This window comes from Schistocerca gregaria, chromosome 5 (genome assembly GCF_023897955.1).
Source record: "Schistocerca gregaria isolate iqSchGreg1 chromosome 5, iqSchGreg1.2, whole genome shotgun sequence".
In the NCBI taxonomy this organism is placed as follows: Eukaryota; Metazoa; Arthropoda; class Insecta; order Orthoptera; family Acrididae; genus Schistocerca; species Schistocerca gregaria.
Genome location: NC_064924.1, coordinates 413,566,391 through 413,587,842, shown reverse-complemented (window position 1 = coordinate 413,587,842; position 21,452 = coordinate 413,566,391). Strand labels below are relative to the sequence as shown.

Sequence of the window (21,452 nt, the reverse complement as noted above, 5' to 3'; positions counted from 1 at the left end):
TTTTTTGCTTTTGTTTTTGTTTCTAGGTATGTATATAACCAAATTGTCAGTGTGCTGACTTCTTCACAGTTAACAAGAATTTATGAACAGAGGCGGAACTATGATCTCCGCCGACTGCTGGCTGGTGCAGAAAGATTGATTGACCACCTTTTAAACTTTATGGAACGTGAGCCAGCATTTCTTTTGGGTGCTGTCAAGTGCCTACCACTAGCTGCATCTGTAAGAGATGCTGTTACACAAACTATTATTCAGATATGTGGAAAAATAAAGGTGAATGTTGACTAGTACCTGCAACTGTATTTTGTCAACAGGGTTGTGATTCCTTTATAAATTTTGTTTAATGTTTTCCATTGCAGAATTTGGTTTTTGCTATACTGCTGGCCAACAACCAACTTATAACTCTAGTCCGCATGAAGAAGTACTTCATTCATCCTGCTGACCTTCACCTGATATTCAACTTAGTAAATTCTTCAGAATCATTTAAGGCAGCTGAGAGCTGGACTCCAATTTGCCTCCCCAAGTTTGATTCAACGTACGTATGTGTATAGGTAACCTTTTAAACAAAGTTTGTTTGCTTTAATTTATTAGTATTGTATATCTTTAATCATTTGATATTTGTAACACATGAAAAGGGTACGCGAAGTGTTGAAGGTCTCCAGTGTTTTTTATGTGTATATGGTGAGCTCAACTACTGTTACAAGTTCTGTGATGCGAATCCTAAGCAAAATTAGCTAGAAAACATAGTGGAAATTATTATCGTAGAGTGATTAGTAGTAGTAGGAGGGGGAGGAGGAGGAGGAGGCCACTATGACACTGAAGACTTAAATTGTAACAGAAAAATTATGTGAGATGAAGGAGCAGTTCTGTGAAAAATGTTTTATTCAATTAATATGCGAAACCTACAAACAGTTGTGAAGTACTTTCCTTGTACATTGAGAAAGACAATTTGTGTGAGGAAATAGTTGCATGTGCATTAGTGTTAGTACCACTAGTATATATGATAGAGTAACTTTACACTGTTGATTCTGAAATGAGACATGCATCCCATGTATGTTGCCTGGGGAGGTAATCCAACAGCAGCACAATATTTATATGAACAAACATTTCCATATCTATCCAGGTTTTCAGATATACTCATCTGTTAGCAGACATTTGCACATAACTAAAACATCTGCAAAAAATAAATAGGACATCAAAGTGCAATGGTATGTAAAAAAAAAATTAATTTGAGGAGAAAGTGTTGGAACATATCATGAAACACCTTGAGAATTGTGCAGTGTAACCTATGCAGAAAACTGAAAATTATTTGCACTGCTACATTCTGTGGCCAGATGAAGCCACTTGGGTTGTGGTGGTTAAGTTGTGTTTCAATTGGGTTAACTGTGTACATTTTTAGGACACTGCTGTCAACTAAAATTTGATGTTAAGATATGGGCTGGCTGTGTGGACAACAGCATATTGAACTAAACTTTTTGCTACTCCCATTTGACTAGTCTTATTTATTCAAAAAATTTAGATATTACATTCCTGGTACTGTTTGAGAATGTGAATTTATGAACATACTAATGTACATTATACCAAAAAGCTAGAGCTCCTGTGGTCTGCAGACTTCAGATTGTCTGCTTGTTGACACCTAATTCCGTGAGTGGTGTTCATACAGAGGTGGACTATTGGGGAAAACACAATGCTCCCCATACATGATACCACTTTTTTTCTATCATTTTTCTTTTTCATTTGTTGTCATTCCAAGATGATTTTATAGGAGAGCTTGGTTGACATGGGCTTTGAACTCCGCTCTTGGACTACTGAGACCTGTATGATAATTTAGAGCATTCCAAACACGTTTCACCGCACCCCAGTTATGGGTTTCTGGGGTACATGTGCTGTAGTTTACTGTTGTCACTGTAAACATTTCCCGTAAAACACTCCTAGGGATATGTTTCTAGCTGGCTTCCTTATTGTTCTTCATGTGTTCCGAAATTGTTTGGTTGAGAGTGATACATCATGGGTACATTGTATGTACATTAATATGTATGATGTCTCAAGACAATAAAATACCAATGGCATTTTTCACAGAACTGTCCTTTCACTTTGTGTGTGTGTCCAGCTAAAACAGTTTGAACTGTTGACTAGACCTCTTAAACATTTTGTTATAATGAATTTCTATCCCATCCCCAGGGGATCGCCTCACAGTATTTGTACACGAAGACCATCCTATACAGGGTGAACCAGAACTCCACAGGCTTAACTTTCAACACTATATTATAGACCAAGAAAAAAGTCCATGAACATTGGCTTTAAAATGCAAGCTTTACAAGCTGTGAGCGCCTGTTTGGTGAAATGTTTCACAGTAGTGAAGATGAAAAATGCTCATAGCTCTTAAGCCCTTACTGAACATTTTCTCATTGGAGTTTTGGTTCACCCTGTGTAATGACATTGTCAGTATGTAGACTTCAATGTAGTTGCAAGTAGTTCTGTACAGAGAAAGAACTAGTAATGTTTCATATTAATGAAAATATTTGTGTATTTAACCAGCTCCTTGTATGATGCTACAAACATATTTTGTATCCATCAGAAGAAAGTAGCCAGAAAATTGTTTGGATGTAAATACAGCATTATTCTGACAAGTTGCAAATTGTGAATCCATATAACATTCTAAATATTGGAACATAATGACACAGGTACTGCATTCTGTTAAACTATGTTCAAAATTGATGCCATACTTTGAATCCATCAGCAGTCATGCCAGTCATGAAGTTTCGTCTCTAAATGTTAGAGCATTTCAGAATTCCCTGCTTTTTAAAATTATTTTTGTTTGTAGATAATAGTAATACTTATAGTACTGGAATACTTATATAAGGCTTCTATCATGATCTTGGTACTTTGTGTGTAAAACATCTTTCCTGAACCTTGTAGATGGCATTAGGTTGTTGTTATCACATACATGTCAGGCATTACCTTTTAACATTCATCATTCTTCTCAAATGAAAATACAGTGAAAATTAAGTACTTCTGTGTTATTACATAGGCTCCCCAGTACTTGACTTTATGCTGTTCATACACTTAAAACATAAATCATAGCTTTTTGGGAGCATTATCATCCTTTTTCTGGGAGGAAAGAGGGTCTGGTTGAGGAAAGCTGGAAAGGGGAAATAGGTCACTTGGGCTTTATGTTGATAGGCATCCACCTATTGTGACGACGGGAAGCAAAGACTATAGAGGTGTCAGAGCAGGAGGTCAAAGGTAGATATCTGGTAAGCACTATGCCACCCTCAGTTCAGAGATGATAGGTGAGGTGAGTGAGCAGTAAACATCAAGAAGAGTGTAACAATTTAAAATGGAAAGGGTAGTGCAATTAGGATATTTTAAATTGACCCAATTTGCTGCTTCAACCACATTTAAAAATATTCTGCAGAAAGACACAAAGACCTCACAAACTTTACAGGCAAAACTTAAATCACGGCTCAAGATCCACAGATTTCTTATTCAGTGAGAATGAGAAGAAACATGTTCCTTGGAACCCACAGGAACAGAGGATAAGAATCCAACCTAAATTTCAAAAGGTAGACTGCTCAGACGTCTCAAGAAACAGCCCTGGTTATAAAATTTCCCATAAGCATAACCAGATACTAAACAATAAGATTTACACACAAAACAAATTTTGAAACTTTCCTCCTGATACATTATCTTGGAGTTTCTCTAGCATACTCTTAGTGCCATGTAATGCATGAGACAAATGACATGATTTAATTTCTTCATCGTATAAGATGTTTCAAGAAAGTCTGCAGCTGTGTTATTCATAATTTAAATAATGAAAACTGCACCAGTTACTTATATTTTCATGCGTAGCACAATGTGTTCAGGGAATTTATTCTCATTTTCAATCTGAGCAATGTGGCACAATGGTTAGCATACTGGACTCTCATTCGGGAGGACGACAGTTCAAACCCGCTTCCGGCCATACTGATTTCGGTTTTCTTTTTTTTCCTCTAAATCACTTCAGACAAATGCGGGGATGGTTCCTTTGATAAGGCATGGCCAATTTCCTTCCCCCTCCTTCCTTCATCCAATGAGACCGATGACTACTGTTTGGTCCCCTCTTCCAAATCAACCAACTAACCTCATTTTCAAGTGCATTTGTGCACATGAATATATTTGCTGATGTTTTCATGCTTGATTTTCTGCCTCTATTGTGTTTTTTTTGCAATTGGAAAATTGAACAAAATGAATCTTTGAGTGTTTTTAAACACTAATGTTGGAAATTGTAGTTTCGTTTGTCTATTTACAGGTATTGTGCCTCCTCCATTACACAAAATATCACATAAACACAAATCATTACAGAATATCACATACACACAAATCATCACTTACATTCTTTATTTACAAAACATGCTACAAAGATATTATGACACTGTGGTTTAAAAGGAATTTGTACACAGGCTGAAGTGTTGCAGTGCTTTTGTAGTACATTATGTATGCATATATTTAAATTTATAAATTATAAAATGTATTTTTACCACTGTTGACTACTGAGTTATTGATTGCTTTTTTCTAATGAGGAAATGTACAAATTTATGGAAATAGTTACACTTATCAATGCAGGAAAAGCATTTAAAGAAATAACTGATTCACTGTCTATTTCATCATTGAGAATTTTTTCTCTGTGCTTTCTGTGGTGAACACAAATTTCAAGCACCTGCATGAAATCCATTGTATGAGAGGCTTGGAAATGGTGGAGTATCTTAAAATCTTCGAATGCATGTCCAGTGTTTTTTGTGTGTGTTGCTATTTCTGATTTTGTAAGCTGGTTATCTGTGTAACAGTTGATGTTTTCAGTGTATCTGATTTAAAAATTCATGCCAGTTTGTCCTAAGTAGTAGCTTAAGCACATTTTGTGTGTTATTTTTTATAGTGCTGAGTCATACTTCATATTTTTTATTGTCCAAGGTGTGAACAAGTTTCTGTTGTAGTTAATTTTTGGAGAAAATGCTTTCACTTATGTGACCTAAGTAGGTTTGCTATTTGTTGGTAGATCTTACCTACATAAGGTGTGCTAGCTATACATTTGACTGCGTTTGTTCGTTCCTTTGTTGTGAATGACACAATAGCAGACTTTTCTGGAACATCTAATATGATGAACAAAATTAAGTTATTAGTGCCTGGTCAGGCTTTGAAAGTAATATACAAGTTCAAAAGATTGAAAATGGAAGTTTTCAAAAGAGTTGCACACATCAAATTCCACAGAGAGTATTGACAGTTATGTCTGATTCCTAACTACGTTAATGTTAAATTGCGCTACATAAGTCACTGTACAAAGACTGCAAAGCAGAAAATGGAAGAAAAATGGTTAAATACAGAAATAAAGTTATTATACAAGAAGAAAGGCATTCTAAACGGACAGCTTTTGGACATACATTTACAAATAGCAAACAGCATGGACAAAAATATATGGAACCTTGTATGGAAAAAAAATCATGATATAGTTTGTATGGAGTACTTAAAGATCTGTAAAACACACAGTAAGAAACTGAACAGTCTGAAATCCAAACAATATAAGAATAGTAAAGAAATTATTGAATTTATAGAGTTACTAAAAATAATCCTCAACTACAGCTACTTTGCATTCAGAGGTAATATTTGTCAACAACCAGATGGGCTAGCTATGGGCTCATCCCTATTTGACACATTAGCAGACATTTTCATAAACCTCCAAGAGCAGAATATATTCAGCAGCCAGGAACCCTGCCCCCCCCCCCCCCTTTTTTTTAACTAGTACACTACAAAAGATATGTAGATGATACCTTAAACTTACTCAAAGGTGACACCAAAGACTCTAATATCTTAAATTTGTTTAATAATGCACACAAGAATATAAATTACACAGCTGAATACCAAAAAATAGTATCATTAATTTTCCAGATTTGTGCATAGGTACAATTTCAAGATATACAGAAAAAAAGACAGCCTCCAGCAACACAATCCATGCCACATCATGTCACCCAGGTGTTCACAAGAAAGCTGCATAAAAAACAATGATACACAGAGCAAACAAAATCCCAATGATCGAAGAGGACAGGGAGAAAGAATTAGACACCAATAACCAAATTAGTAAAATTTCCCAACAAATAGCAAACCTACTTAGGTCACATGAAATGAAAGTAGCTTTCTCCACAAACAACAAACTACAACAGAAACTTGTCCACACAATGAACAATAAAAAAGATAAATTCTAGGATTCAGGAATGTACAAAATCACATGTAAAACATACTCAGGCTATTACATAGGACAAACTGACAGGTGTTTTCAAATTAGATAGACTGTACACATGAACTGTTACACAAATAAACAGTTTACAAAATCAGCTATAGCAATACACACAAAAAACACTGAACATCCATTTGAGAACATAGATGATGATCATAAGATACTTCACCATTTCCAAAAGTCTCATACAATGGATTTAATAGAGGAGCTTGAAATTGTTGTACACCACGAAAGGCAAGGAGAAAAAAATCTTCAATGACGAAATAAACAGTTGTAGTGATATACTCCATTTGTTGAGTGAGAAGTATCACGTCGTTAAATGCATATGTCAGAGAAAAGATGTTCATGACTGAGAGTAGCAGATAAACGGTAAGCACTGCCACCACTTGGTGAACAGATTTTTTTATCTATCCAGTTACACTACATTGTCAAAAATTGATTATTTGTGTTATATATACTCTGAATAAATTAGATACACACAAAAATTTACAGCATAATGGCAAAAGAACAATATTATCAAATTTGTGGGTTTTGCCTTTAGCAAAGAAAATAAACACACTTTCAGAGTCCACAGGAAAGCTACAACTGGCACCACCATACATAATTAATTTTTCTACTCGGTATCAAATAAAGATGCTGCTTACCCATCATTCATTCATAGAGCCAACAAAATTCCACGTAATAAGGATACACAACAAGAGGAGCACAGTACAACCCAACAAATAGCAGAAGCCAATATGTATGAATCACTTGTGGACAGTCTCACATGTAAAAGTAAAAGAAACGAAAGGCCAGTGGACACAAATAACATAGAAAAGAAAGCTACTGCCTGTCTGCCTTTTTCTAGCATCTTTCATACAAAGTAGCCTGTGCATTCAGACTTCACACTTCTGCCCATGTATGCCCCCCCCCTTTCCCTGCCCCCCCCCCCTCTTCACACACACACACACACACACACACACACACACACACACACACACACACACACACACACACACACACAATAAGAGAGAGAGAGAGTGTATGAGTATGTCAGGCATATACAAATTGTCTGTGCTACATGTGAAGCTCTGATTATAGACCAAACAGGAAGAGGTTAGAGATTTAACTGCTGCAATGAAAACAATAATGCACACCTTACTTACAGTTACTCCAAATCAGCAGTAGCCACCCATATTAATGACACTGGAAATCCATTCCAAAATATTGGAAATGAATGGATAGAGGTTATCAAAGAACTAGAAATTGCATGAAGTATGGAAAGCAGTAATGTATTTTTTCCAAAAACTTTAGCACAGTTAATTGCCAGTTTCGGCAACACCATAAATACCTGTATACTTCCCGAGCCTTGCTGTAAGAAAACTGTTTTAACAAATGTAATACTTTTTGTGGCTAGTGTCAGAAAAACATTCATCCTGTGCTAATAATTGCCCTAGTATAATTCAGTTAGACTATTGTGTTTTCAACTTCAATATTTTACCAGTACGATCAGTTTGACTCTAGTATAAACATAATCATGTTGAATTGTACGTGCAGTGTTACGTTTGTGCAGTGATCTATGTCCCAGAAATCGAGAAATTTGAATGTATAGTCAGTCCATTCGTAAGAGTTATTTTAATCGGTATAATACACCATGTTTAAAAAGAAAAGGTTGAATCGTACCCCTTCTGTGTAATTTCTTGTCTGAACTACACCACCTAACCTCATTGGCACACATGAAGAAGGGGGGGGGGGGGGGGGGGGGGAAGCATTGTAGGTACCTGTGGAGTACAAAATAGTGTTTAATTGATAGATGCACACCAGATGGTGGCAGCATATTGCGAAAGTGCTTAGTACTAAAGTAAACATTGCTATTAAACATGATTAAAATAAGAAATTGTGTTTTTAAAATTCATAAGACGGTTACAGATCTCATCATGATACATATGACATGGATATTAGAGTATTCCAAATTCATAGATAAGGAGCACTTTTGTACCCAGTTACAACAAATTCTACACTAAAACCCCTTGAGAAACAAGGCATTGATGAAATATTTGTTAGTAAACTGAATGATATAGACATAACTACTACAGCTTTAGTTCATTCAATCCCACATATGGTCTTCTGTAAATCTCATAATGAAAGGAGAGGCTTCAGTGATGTGAGAAGAGTCAAGTTATACATTAACAGGCAGTAGAATCCAAAACTAGCTACTTGTGTAAAGTATACTAACAAAAAAATATGACTAGTGCTAATCTGCTCAAACTGGTAATTGCAGTGCTTCTAGATTACTTTATATGTGCATATTGTGATTAAATTCTATTCAACTCTTGATGCTGTGTGGAAATCTAAGATTGATGGCAACCAGTCACTCCATTCTGCATTCATTGGTTCAGATGAAAACTGCCTTGTTCATCATAATGCAGACTGCATAATAATAGTTGGTTTTGATGTAATACAACACACTATTGGCCACTACACAAAACTTCTTGAAGTCACCCATCCCTTTCCATACTGCTCTTTTAACTTATCTTTATCAGCTTTCTTCATGTGGTTAAAGATTTTGTATTTGGTTTCTCTGTTAGAAATTATGCACAACATTCTAGCATGTATTGCAAGTCAGAACAACCTTTTATTTGTGGCGATGTTTTGTGAAGGATTGCTTCTGTCAACCTAATCCTGCAAAGTGTCATATGAGAACACTGCTCATTTTATTTTTATACTTACATCGTAAAGCCTCTTGAAGCAATTGATGTATGTCAGTCACAGCCGGAGATCAAAATATTTCAATTCTGACAACTAGTGTCTCTTAAAAGATGTCACAATAATGTTTATTAATTAAAACATTGGTAAAGCTATATCAGTAACTTACATAACACTTTGCCTGGACAAAATCCAATATGTTGTGTAGTTCTGTTCACAAGTGGAATCATGATATACATCACAGTATAATTGTTTGATTTTTATTTTGGCATTATTGTTTCTTGTATGTGCTGATAGGAAAGAACATGGAAGACCTGGAGAAAATGGGGACTGTGCTAATGGAAGAAGCTAAGAAAGTTGGTATAAGTGTAAATGAAAGTAAAACAATGTTCATGGTAGCAGGAAGATGAGCTCATTTAGAACAAAACCATCTAAAAATTGGAAATCTAACAATACAGAAGACAGACACATTCATGTACCCCAGTGTCAACATCAACCAGCAAAACTGTATAGAACAAGAGATAGTAACAATAATTCAAGCTGAAGGACGTGTCTAGGAGCTATGCCCATCATCATAAGATCGAAGGTACTATCTAGGCAGGCAAAAATAAGAATATATCAGACTGTCATCAAGCCATGCTATGCAAGTGAGACATAGAACCTGACAAAGAAAACAGAGAAAAAACTCATCACTTTTGAAAATAAAGTACTGTGAAAAATATATGGACCAGTGAAAGAAAATAAACAGAGGAGAATAAGGAAAAACGAGAACGCAGACAACTATACACATTGCCTGACATTGTAGCGAGTGTGAAAATTAAGAGACTAAGATGGTATGGACATGAAAGGAGGAGAGGGAGAACATGGTAATAAAAGGTGTAATAGCTGAATTAGCTGAAGGAAAGAGAGCACTGGGACAGCCAAGAATGAGATGGAAGGATAGTCTCGTGGGAGACATGCAGATACTGGGTCTGGGAGATGAAGATGCAGATGACTGGAAAGTGTGGAAGGCTGGACAGAATGGGGCCAAGGACTGACTACAGTTTGTGTTGCCAGTATAAGAGAGAAAGAGAAGAGTATGTTTTTAGGCTTTTTAACGCCTTTCATTTTGGTTCAGTCAGTATATTATGAATGTGATATGTATGGGATAAAACTGGAAATTTGTGATAAGTCTCCCAATGTGATATGGGTGCACCGAATTGTGTGTAACTAGTCATCAACATAATTTAAATGTACATAATCCTTAATTGACTCATTAGCCACATTGTAAATCTGACACAGGGCTTGTCTGATGCTATAGGAATGATGTCACTAGCCACTATAATAAAAGCAGCAGCTCAACTGAATGTCACTTTGTCAGTTGCTCTTGTGTGAGCATTTGTGGTGAGAGTCTTGGCAGCCACATATTGTTTTGCCTAGAGTGAAGATGGCGACACTGATTCATTAAGGCAGCAGGATACTTCAATGCATCAACCTTGTATTGTTGTTTCTGTGCATAACAGTAACAAACAGAACTTTATTCACAGTTTTTGTTTGTCATTTACAAAACTAAAAGATCACCTCAAACATCCATTTGAAGCTGTAGACTTGGTGTGATTCATTAATAGTGTGCTTCCCTGCATTCTGCAAAGATGTTGTTTTCATTTTATGCTGTGCCTCAGATAAAATCATGAAATGAAAAGTGACTAGACCAGTATCATGGTGCAAACAGAATTACTGGGATAGTATAGTTAACGAGTCTGTCGAAATAGGCAGTTTCAATTTAAATAACTCTTGTGGTCTGGCATTCAGTTTACCCTTATTAAAAAGTCACTGGCCACCACATCCACCTGTGTTGGAAAAGGCTGAGAGAATTTGTATTTCAAGGAATATCAGTGCAGGCCCTTGAAAATAAAAATAAAGCATTAAAGGGTGTATTGGGTGCCAGGAATTTAACTCTGCTATAAATAGTGATGAGAGATGGTGCTGTGCGTACTGTAAGACCTTCAGTACACACACCATCAGATTATTTGACTTGTCGCTCTAACGAAGTAGGCGAGTGTCAGCAATATGTCCTGTGGTCTTATCGTGCCGTTAGGTCAGACGATAGAAATGCCACATGCACGCTAAGAGTTGCAGATTGACGGTGACCAACTTTAAACAGAACTTGAATAATTTTCACACACATTTATTAAAATAATAACAAACAAAAAAAATTACTTAACTGGATGCTATTTACCATTGACAGTCAGAAGATCCTTTGGTATTGGTACGTTAATCTGATACTTGACAAAAGTGTCTATACATTTATCTTCATGGCTATGTACAGGAATATAGTAATCTTATTAGGTGCAGACTGAAATTTGACTATAGACTGGTACAGACTAATACTGACTGCTACAGACTCTTGCTGACAAATGCAGACTGACTGATCGGAGGTCTATACGCTCGTTATAATACCTCACGCGATCATGTATGACTGCGCGAGTGTGATCCGCGAGGAGAACAGGTTCTGCATTAGCAGCAATCTCATTGGCTGCGTTACATATTAATACACGGATCGGCGGAAGCAGAATTTGGTCCGTCTCTATGGCAGCGCCATCTCGTAGTGCGAAGACGGACGAGCGCTGCGCCTGCGCTGTTGTGCTTAGCGGGGTGCGCTCTAGTGGGAAAGTTGTGTACGCCCTGACTACGCGGAACTGTGTACACAACAGAGACCAACAATAGCTCCATACTCGTAACAGCAAAACTCACAGCACAAGATGACGACGACTGAGTCAGTGGTCAAAATATTGTGCTATAAAACTCAACAGAATGCCAGGAAGCACAGTTTTAAGGAATATGACAGTGGAATTTATGTAAACAGCTTTTGTTTGTGGTGCTGATAAACTTTAACAACAAATAGAGCTTAATAAAGCAATTCGATGGTAGGCATGAAAATCAATTACAAGCGAATAAAGTAATGTATATAAAACATATTGTATGCAGATAGTACAAATTAATAATTAAGTCAAAGAGTCAGATATTTTTTATTCTATGTAGGCAGTTGAAAATGACTGGATGGACAGAAAAGGAAGAAATCAGAAGAGTAAAAATGATTGAAAGTTCTTTTAGTGAGCTAAATACAGTGTTCAAAAATAAATCACCAGTGTGCCTGAAACAGTCACCACATTTCACTCGTGACTGTTAAGATATGGACTGCTACAGGGAAAACCATTCAAAAACCAAAAGTGATGTGTGTTGGGAGTTAGTAGGAGAGTCAAGTAAACAGACAAATAGATCAGGGATCAGATTGAAGTGGCAGATATAATTTCATCTCCCCCCCTATGAACCATGGACCTTGCCTTTGGTGGGGAGGCTCGCGTGCCTCAGCCATACAGATAGCCGTACCGTAGGTGCAACCACAACGGAGGGGTATCTGTTGAGAGGCCAGAGAAACGTATGGTTCCTGAAGAGGGGCAGCAGCCTTTTCAGTAGTTGCAAGGGCAACAGTCTGGATGCTTGACTGATCTGGCCTTGTAACAATAACCAAAACGGCCTTGCTGTGCTGCTACTATGAACAGCTGAAAGCAAGGGGAAACTACGGCCGTAATTTTTCCCGAGGGCATGCAGCTTTACTGTATGATTAAATGATGATGGCGTCCTCTTGGGTAAAATATTCCGGAGGTAAAATAGTCCCCCATTCGGATCTCCTGGCGGGGACTGCTCAAGAGGATGTCGTTATCAGGAGAAAGAAAACTGGCATTCTACGGATCGGAGCGTGGAATGTCAGATCCCTTAATCGGGCAGGTAGGTTAGAAAATTTAAAAAGGGAAATGGATAGGTTAAAGTTAGATATAGTGGGAATTAGTGAAGTTTGGTGGCAGGAGGAACAAGATTTCTGGTCAGGTGACTACAGCGTTATAAACACAAAACCAAATAGAGGTAACGCAGGAGTAGGTTTATTAATGAATAGGAAAATAGGAATGGGGGTAAGCTAATACAAACAGCATAGTGAACGCATTATTGTGGCCAAGATAGATACGAAGCCCACACCTACTACAGTAGTACAAGTTTATATGCCAACTAGCTCTGCAGATGACGAAGAAATTGAAGAAATGTATGATGAAATAAAAGAAATTATTCAGATAGTGAAGGGAGATGAAAATTTAATAGTCATGGGTGACTGGAATTCGAGTGTAGGAAAAGAGAGAGAAGGAAACGTAGTAGGTGGATATGGATTGGGACTAAGAAATGAAAGAGGAAGCCGCCTAGTAGAATTTTGCACAGAGCACAACTTAATCATAGCTAACACTTGGTTTAAGAATCATGAAAGAAGGTTGTATACATGGAAGAACCCTGGAGATACTAAAAGGTATCAGATAGATTATATAATGGTAAGACAGAGATTTAGGAATCAGGTTTTAAATTGTAAGACATGTCCAGGGGCAGATGTGGACTCTGACCACAATCTATTGGTTATGACCTGTAGATTAAAACTGAAGAAACTGCAAAAAGGAGGGAATTTAAGGAGATGGGACCTGGATAAACTGAAAGAACCAGAGGTTGTACAGAGTTTCAGGGAGAGCATAAGGGAACAATTGACAGGAATGGGGGAAAGAAATACAGTAGAAGAAGAATGGGTAGCTCTGAGGGATGAAGTAGTGAAGGCAGCAGAGGATCAAGTAGGTAAAAAGACGAGGGCTAGTAGAAATCCTTGGGTAACAGAAGAAATATTGAATTTAATTGATGAAAGGAGAAAATATAAAAATGAAATAAATGAAGCAAGCAAAAAGGAATACAAGCGTCTCAAAAATGAGATCGACAGGAAATGCAAAATGGCTAAGCAGGGATGGCTAGAGGACAAATGTAAGGATGTAGAGGCTTATCTCACTAGGGGAAAGATAGATACTGCCTACAGGAAAATTAAAGAGACCTTTCGAGATAAGAGAACCACTTGTATGAACATCAAGAGCTCAGATGGAAACCCAGTTCTAAGCAAAGAAGGGAAAGCAGAAAGGTGGAAGGAGTATATAGAGAGACTATACAAGGGCAATGTACTTGAGGAAAATATTATGGAAATGGAAGAGGATGTAGATGAAGATGAAATGGGAGATACGATACTGCGTGAAGAGTTTGACAGAGCACTGAAAGACCTGAGTCGAAACAAGGCCCCTGGAGTAGACAACATTCCATTGGAACTACTGACGGCCTTGGGAGAGCCAGTCCTGACAAAACTCTACCATCTGGTGAGCAAGATGTATGAAACAGGCGAAATACCCTCAGACTTCAAGAAGAATATAATAATTCCAATCCCAAAGAAAGCAGGTGTTGACAGATGTGAAAATTACCGAACTATCAGTTTAATAAGCCACAGCTGCAAAATACTAACACGAATTCTTTACAGATGAATGGAGAAACTAGTAGAAGCCGACCTCGGGGAAGATCAGTTTGGATTCCTTAGAAACACTGGAACACGTGAGGCAATACTGACCTTACGACTTATCTTAGAAGAAAGATTAAGGAAAGGCAAACCTATGTTTCTAGCATTTGTAGACTTACAGAAAGATTTTGACAATGTTGACTGGAATACTCTCTTTCAAATTCTAAGGGTGGCAGGGGTAAAATACAGGGAGCGAAAGGCTATTTACAATTTGTACAGAAACCAGATGGCAGTTATAAGAGTCGAGGGACATGAAAGGGAAGCAGTGGTTGGGAAGGGAGTGAGACAGGGTAGTAGTCTCTCCCCGATGTTATTCAATCTGTATATTGAGCAAGCAGTAAAGGAAACAAAAGAAAAATTTGGAGTAGGTATTAAAATCCATGGAGAAGAAATAAAAACTTGAGGTTTGCCGATGACATTGTAATTCTGTCATAGGCAGCAAAGGACTTGGAAGAGCAGTTGAATGGAATGGGCAGTGTCTTGAGAAGAGTATATAAGATGAACGTCAACAAAAGCAAAACAAGAGTAATGGAATGTAGTAGAATTAAGTCGGGTGATGCTGAGGGAATTAGATTAGGAAATGAGACACTTAAAGTAGTAAAATAGTTTTGCTATTTGGGGAGCAAAATAGCTGATTATAGTCGAAGTAGAGAGGATATAAAATGTAGACTGGCAAGGGCAAGGAAAGCTTTTCTGAAGAAGAGAAATTTGTTAACATCGAGTATAGATTTAAGTGTCAGGAAGTCTTTTCTGAAAGTATTTGTATGGAGTGTAGCCATCTATGGAAGTGAAACATGGACGATAAATAGTTTGGACAAGAAGAGAATAGAAGCTTTCGAAATGTGGTGCTACAGAAGAATGCTGAAGATTAGATGAGTAGATCACATAAAGAATGAGGAAGTATTGAATAGGATTTGGGAGAAGAGAAGTTTGTGGCACAACTTGACCAGAAGAAGGGATCGGTTGGTAGGACATGTTCTGAGGCATTAAGGGATCACCAATTGAGTATTGGAGGGCAGCGTGGAGGGTAAAAATCGTAGAGGGAGACCAAGAGATGAATACACTTAGCAGATTCATAAGGATGTAGGTTGCAGTAGGTACTGGGAGATGAAGAAGCTTGCACAGGATAGAGTAGCATGGAGAGCTGCATCAAACCAGTCTCAGGACTGAAGACCACAACAACAACAACAATATAATTTCAGTCATGAAGAATGTGAAACTGAGGTAGATGAGATATTAGCTATGCAAGTGGATGGTAGAGGGACCAGATAAGTGCTTTACTGGATTCCAAGGGCTAAGAAAAGGCAATGGGTACATGACAGTAAAAAATATGCAGGAACAACATAGATGCATATTGCTGAAGAGGCTTTTAGAGATGCCTTTGTCCAGCATTGGATGTGAAACAGTGGTGGCTGCTGCCGCTGCTGCTGCTGCTGCTGCTGCTGCTGCTGCTGCTGCTGCTGCTGCTGATGATGATGATGATTATGATTATGATTAACATCTCCCAGTATCGGGAATCCCTGATTTTGTATTGGAAGATCTATGTAGTGCAAACTACAGCCAGATTTGTATTAACCTAGTTATTGTATGGCCATTCCACTATATGTTTTAAAGTATATTTCAACTATAAGCCTAACATTTATCAGTGTGTGCATCTGACTCAATCTCTTAGTGCACACTCAAATACTAGAGCACTGAGAAACCAGTCTATTACCATCTAAATGGTTATGAATTATTTAATGTGATTTTTGATCTCTTACTTACTGGAAATCTATTAGTTACTGGAAATCTTGTGCATGGGAGAGAAAATTTCTGAGTGTGTGAATTAAATTTTGATGGAGTTCATCTGATGTTTGGTAAAGTGAATGATTTTCTTTGTTCTTATGACTTAGACACCATACTCAGAATTAAACATCTAGTGTATATAACAATATTAGGATGTCTTCAGTGGGATACAAAAAATTGGAGTAAGTAAAAACATTAAGCTGTTAATAGGTGTATAAGCAAGAGGATGAACTACATAGCTAATCTTTCAAATTTAGGCTGCCACTACAGATGACTTAGAGGGGCTCCAGGGACCCAATTAATGTTAGTTGGATGTGGATGAACCTGTGGTTTCTTAATTCGTGACTGGTTAGTGCCACCTAATTTCGTAACTATAAACTCTGAATATTAGTTACCACCATTAAGCACTATAATACATTGCTGAGTGTTTGAGAATGGATCTTTATTTAACTGTGAAGATCATGAGGAAAGTACAGAGACTCGCTTTAAAAACACGTCAACATTGAGCTGCATGCTGATGAGCTGGTAAGATAGTTGTCAATGGATAATCTGTGGGGTACATAGATAGTACAACACTCTGAGCTCTGACAGAATTCACATAAACAAGAGCACCTGCCAGTATGGGAAGAGGTGTTGGGCCACTTGACACACTTTTGATAGTGCTCAGACAGGAGAAGCTCTCTTTGCTGAGTCGTGTGCCCATCCAGACTGATTCACTGACAGAATCACATGTCAAAGTGGCACGACACTGGAAACACATGATCAATCCAATTGTGAGCGTACCAAATGAATGCCACTGAACCGACTAATGGACAGTTTAAAATGCTAATTGTAACAAGTGCATGATGCATTACAGTCCAGGAATAGATGTCCATATCAAATTAAAGCTCTCTTCATGACAAAAAATTATTTTATTCCAAAACATGCTCCATAATTAGTTTACCAGATTAAGAGTTATGAATATGTAGCCCTTATCCTAAATTTAGAAAATTCAGTCTGGAATACTAATATAATATCAAAAGAATGCAATGTGTATTAGGATGTCATTGGAACTTTTCTATGTTTTATATGCAATTTTAGTAAACATATCATAAGTACAAATTACAAATAAGAAACCAACTGCACTATGAGAAAGTAAGATCTCAGGTATGTCTATGAAGATGATGCAACCTATACTGTGTCAGACTAAAAAAATGGCATTTATCTATTTCAAAAAACTGTGATAACAGCTGTGATTGCCTAAAAGAGCACAGCAAAAAGCACATTCCCAATATTGCCAACAACATAAAAGCTAGTGATTCTCTCTCTCTCTCTCTCTCTCTCTCTCTCTCTCTCTTATCATTTGAGAATGTAGAAACTTTCTTTCTGCTAATTTCTTATATAAGCAATTTTCTTTGTGTGAAGATTTGTGGCTAAGAATAATTTTAAACAATAGAAAATCCAGGATGGAATAATGGCAATGTTATTAAAAGGATAGAGGAGTTGTTGAGTTGCAAACTGGCATAGCAAAAAGACTGCTACACATGTAAGCTCTCAGCCAAAAGACCTTCTCATGTAAAAAACACACATGTTCTTGCAAGCACAACTCTCCCTCACAAGACCTCTGTCTCTGGCTGCTGAGGCCAGAGACAGTGGTCATACATGTGTAAGTTGTGCTTATGTGAATGCATGTGTGTTTTATACGTTAGGAGGCATTTGGCCAAAAGCTCATGTGTTTAATAGTCTCTTTCAGTGCACCTGTCTGCGACTCAGCATCTCCTCTGTATGGTGTGTAGCAATCTCTACATTTCATGAAATTGTCGTAAGAATAATTTTAATATATTAAAGATTATGGGAGAAGTAATAAGTACAGAACATTTATAAACATGTAGTAAAATTTGTGCTTGGAGGACACAGTTATCTCTCAAGTAAAATGAATCTTTAAACTTTTCCTTCATTTTGTCATCAGCTTGTAGATAAGTGACTTCCATTTCCAGTGCTGCATGAACATCTCCCACTTCTCCATGGAATTAGAATCTAAATCTAAGAACCTGGAAAAGAACTTCCTTCATGTCACCAAAAAATTCCACTGCAAATAAAAGTCCAAATTTGGACCGTTTCACCCTTCAGTCACTGGCAATTGGCAAAATGTGAGAAATATCTGATGTGTGTTCAAAAAGTGTCCATTCGTGTATGAAAGCTGTGGTGTGTATGAAGGCCACAAATATTTTCCTCCCTCAGGAGTTTTTATTCAATTCATTCAAACTTAGAGCAATATCAGATAAGAAAGATAGTTTCCCTGGCCATTCTCTCTCTGGCAGGACTTTGAAAGGATTGTGTTTCTTATCGAAAAATATTTAAATTTTTATTCTCAAAGAAAAGAAACTTCACAAAATTTTACCATAGATTAAACATCTTACTGCTAAGTGGGATGGGAGATCACTTGACAAACGTTCGACCTCTTCTGGAAAAGATTTGAATTGAGGCGGTTTGGGTCGATGATATCAGATGCAATTGACAACAGAAATTGCAGGCTTCATCACACAAGACATAGCCACTGACATTACACAGAGTACTTCTGGTGCAGAAGGTAGTGTACTGTCAAGGATTTGATAATTCTGCTGGCTTTACATTTTGTGTTTTGTGTTCCAACAAAACCTGCATATTTGCCACACACATTTCTTCGTCATCTGGTGTAAAATATTTCAACCAAGAAAGAGGAAGGTTGTACTTGCCATCAAAAGTTATTGTACAACTTGAAAAATATCCTGACTTGTTTTTGTACCATGCAAGACCGGATCTGCTAGTTCTTCAGTAACTTTGAAGTCTATATTAGTACCTTTAAAGAAAACATGGTTTGAGCAGTATCAGAGATGTCTGTAGATTCTTCCAGGATTATCGGGACCAAGTAAATTTAGATATTTTGCCTTGTTCCATTCGGTAAATGACAAGCAATATCTTCAGCTCAAGCCATCACTGTATTTGGTGAAAGAGTAACTGCTCTACATTGTTTGATTTGTCCGGAAACAGTTCATAAGCAGTAATTAAAATTGACCTCTTTACGTAATCACCATCAGTAAATGGCATTCCTGGTTTGAGGACTTCATTGGCACTTCATAAACTTACTTTCATAATGGATTCACTTTTGTGAACAAATTCTCCAAAATTTTTTTGTGAAATTAGTTCATGTTTCAATGTTTAGAGTTTGTTCATGTTCTTATCCTCAAATTATCAAGCTGTGCACCATTCTTTTTTGTTGTTGTGGTAAATATGTTGTTCCTCAAGAACATGCATGACCTTGATGCAGATAGTGCACATTGGTTTGTTGGCTTTCTATAAACAAAATATTTCACAGCTTGCACATTGTACTGTAGATATGACACTCACAATCCATTTTTATCACTCAGTTTCAGTGGACATATTGCACACATTATTGAAAGAAAAGAAACTTGAAATAACACAGAAAACACAACTAGGAAATCAAAGCTGCAGGCAGCACACTTCTGCTGATATGTTTCTTATTTACAAACAAATGAAGGCAGTGGTCCTAGCGGCCTAGAATTAAAAGAGTAAGGGGAATGCTGAAGCACAGGCAGGATTGATGAAGCACAGGCAGGATTAAATTCCTAAGTGTGGTGGACGTGCCCTGTGGGCTGTATTTTTGAGACCCCTTTGCTAGAGGAATATTTTGTTGTAGAAGAATTACACAACTCCCTTAATTTTAACTAATGTGTGATCCTATGTGAAGATTTGATGCGCATGTCAGGACTGAAAGAGAAATGGGAAAGAGTAGTTCTATATTTATTCAACAGCAAGGTGAAAGCAGAGCGATAGAGAAAAATGTAGTAGTAAACCTTTTGAAAACTGTGGCCATACATTCCATCTTCGTAACTCCAATGTTGGTAAAATATGTCAACGTTGGGAACCTATATTCCATATACCATGCATTGATATAATTTTAAAATTTTAACATAGTACAATTACATACACAAGCTAAGCAACCTGCAGCAAATATGTATCAGCTGCACACTAATTCAGTACACATTGCACTGACCCTCCAGCTAGTCTCAGCTGCTCTGTCACTCATCTGTCTGCAGTAAGGGCTGGTCTTGTGCATGACATATTCCCTAGTCCAGCTCCTGCTAGCTTCTGATCAGTGGTGCAGGATGACACTGAATGTTGTAGGAAGTTCATTACTTGTTCTCAGGTGGCAGGCACACATGTGAAGGGGTTATGATGTGTGACGCTTCAAGCTTTACCAGTGGATGTGTTGTAAATAGTCTTCACAGGTTTGCCGCTGGATCACGTTGTGCTTGGTCAGACATCGTCATCTAGACCTTTGACGACAAATAAGCCTGCCCTTGTGTTCCCATGCAGTCCAACACTGAGCCAAATGCCCCACAAGTCTGGATATTGTAAGATTCAACCAGCAGGCCAAATGCACAACCACTATAAGATCCGTTTTAAACTCGGTCAGGTGCTACTGACGCTCTCTGAAATGAGTACATGGGATCTCTTCATCCTTCACAGTGATGCTCAACATCTGACGTTGTTCACTCCTCTTATATATCTTACCAGGCCTGGTAACAACACAAAGCACAAACAGTGCTAATGTAGTTTGGAGGCCTTTGTCCTTGTCACAGAGAATTACCTCTCTAATCATTTACATACTAGCCAATTGTGTGTAAGTGTATTACGTTGCATTGGTATCTGGCTATGTCTTCTGGGTGCTATACTTGTTTGTCAAGCAGTGTATTTGACAATTAATTAAATTCTTCATTTTTTATGTGCTGTATTTGTGTTGCTAAACTGAAGTGTTTGATTTGGCTTCACATAATTTATTTAGTGGGAAAGTAAGCACATGAGAAGTACATAGATGAGCACAGGCTTCCAAGACCATTGCCAATTGAAATACACATTTCCAAGTTTGTGTGACCACATCATCAAGTTGTTTTATAGATTAATGTTTTGGCCACTGTTCGAGTGGAGCTCATTAGGGTTGTGTATATTAGTAGGAAAGTATTTCATATGTACTAGTTGTGATTAGATCACCATAATCAATGCCACTTGCTGTATCACTCTGTAAACTATGTTGATACAGTTATGTTCCCAGAAGAGTTTTATTGAAAATAGACCACATGATCATTAGCAGTCAAGTTTCTGAAAACTTTTTAACCCTCCTTTTAACTGGAGGAGAAGAGAAGGAAACAAGTGAAGGACATTAACTACCATCCATTACTAATTTTTATAGTTTCTAGGTGTCTCTCTGAGTAATCTTGTATACAACTTTACCTTCTGCTGTTTTTTCCTATTCATCTTTTACCATTGTAGGTAAAA

The 21,452-nt window shown here is 37.4% G+C and overlaps 1 protein-coding gene across 1 annotated transcript in view; it reads left to right on the top strand.

The window, feature by feature from the left end:
* The window catches only part of LOC126272522 (vacuolar fusion protein MON1 homolog A), an 80,765-nt gene that overhangs the window by 18,219 nt on the left and 41,094 nt on the right, over positions 1–21,452 (top strand). Inside the window, exons 4-5 of the mRNA XM_049975430.1 lie at positions 27–270; positions 357–532. Of these exons, the coding sequence (XP_049831387.1) occupies positions 27–270; positions 357–532 (420 nt within the window). The remainder of the gene's footprint in view (positions 1–26; positions 271–356; positions 533–21,452) is intronic.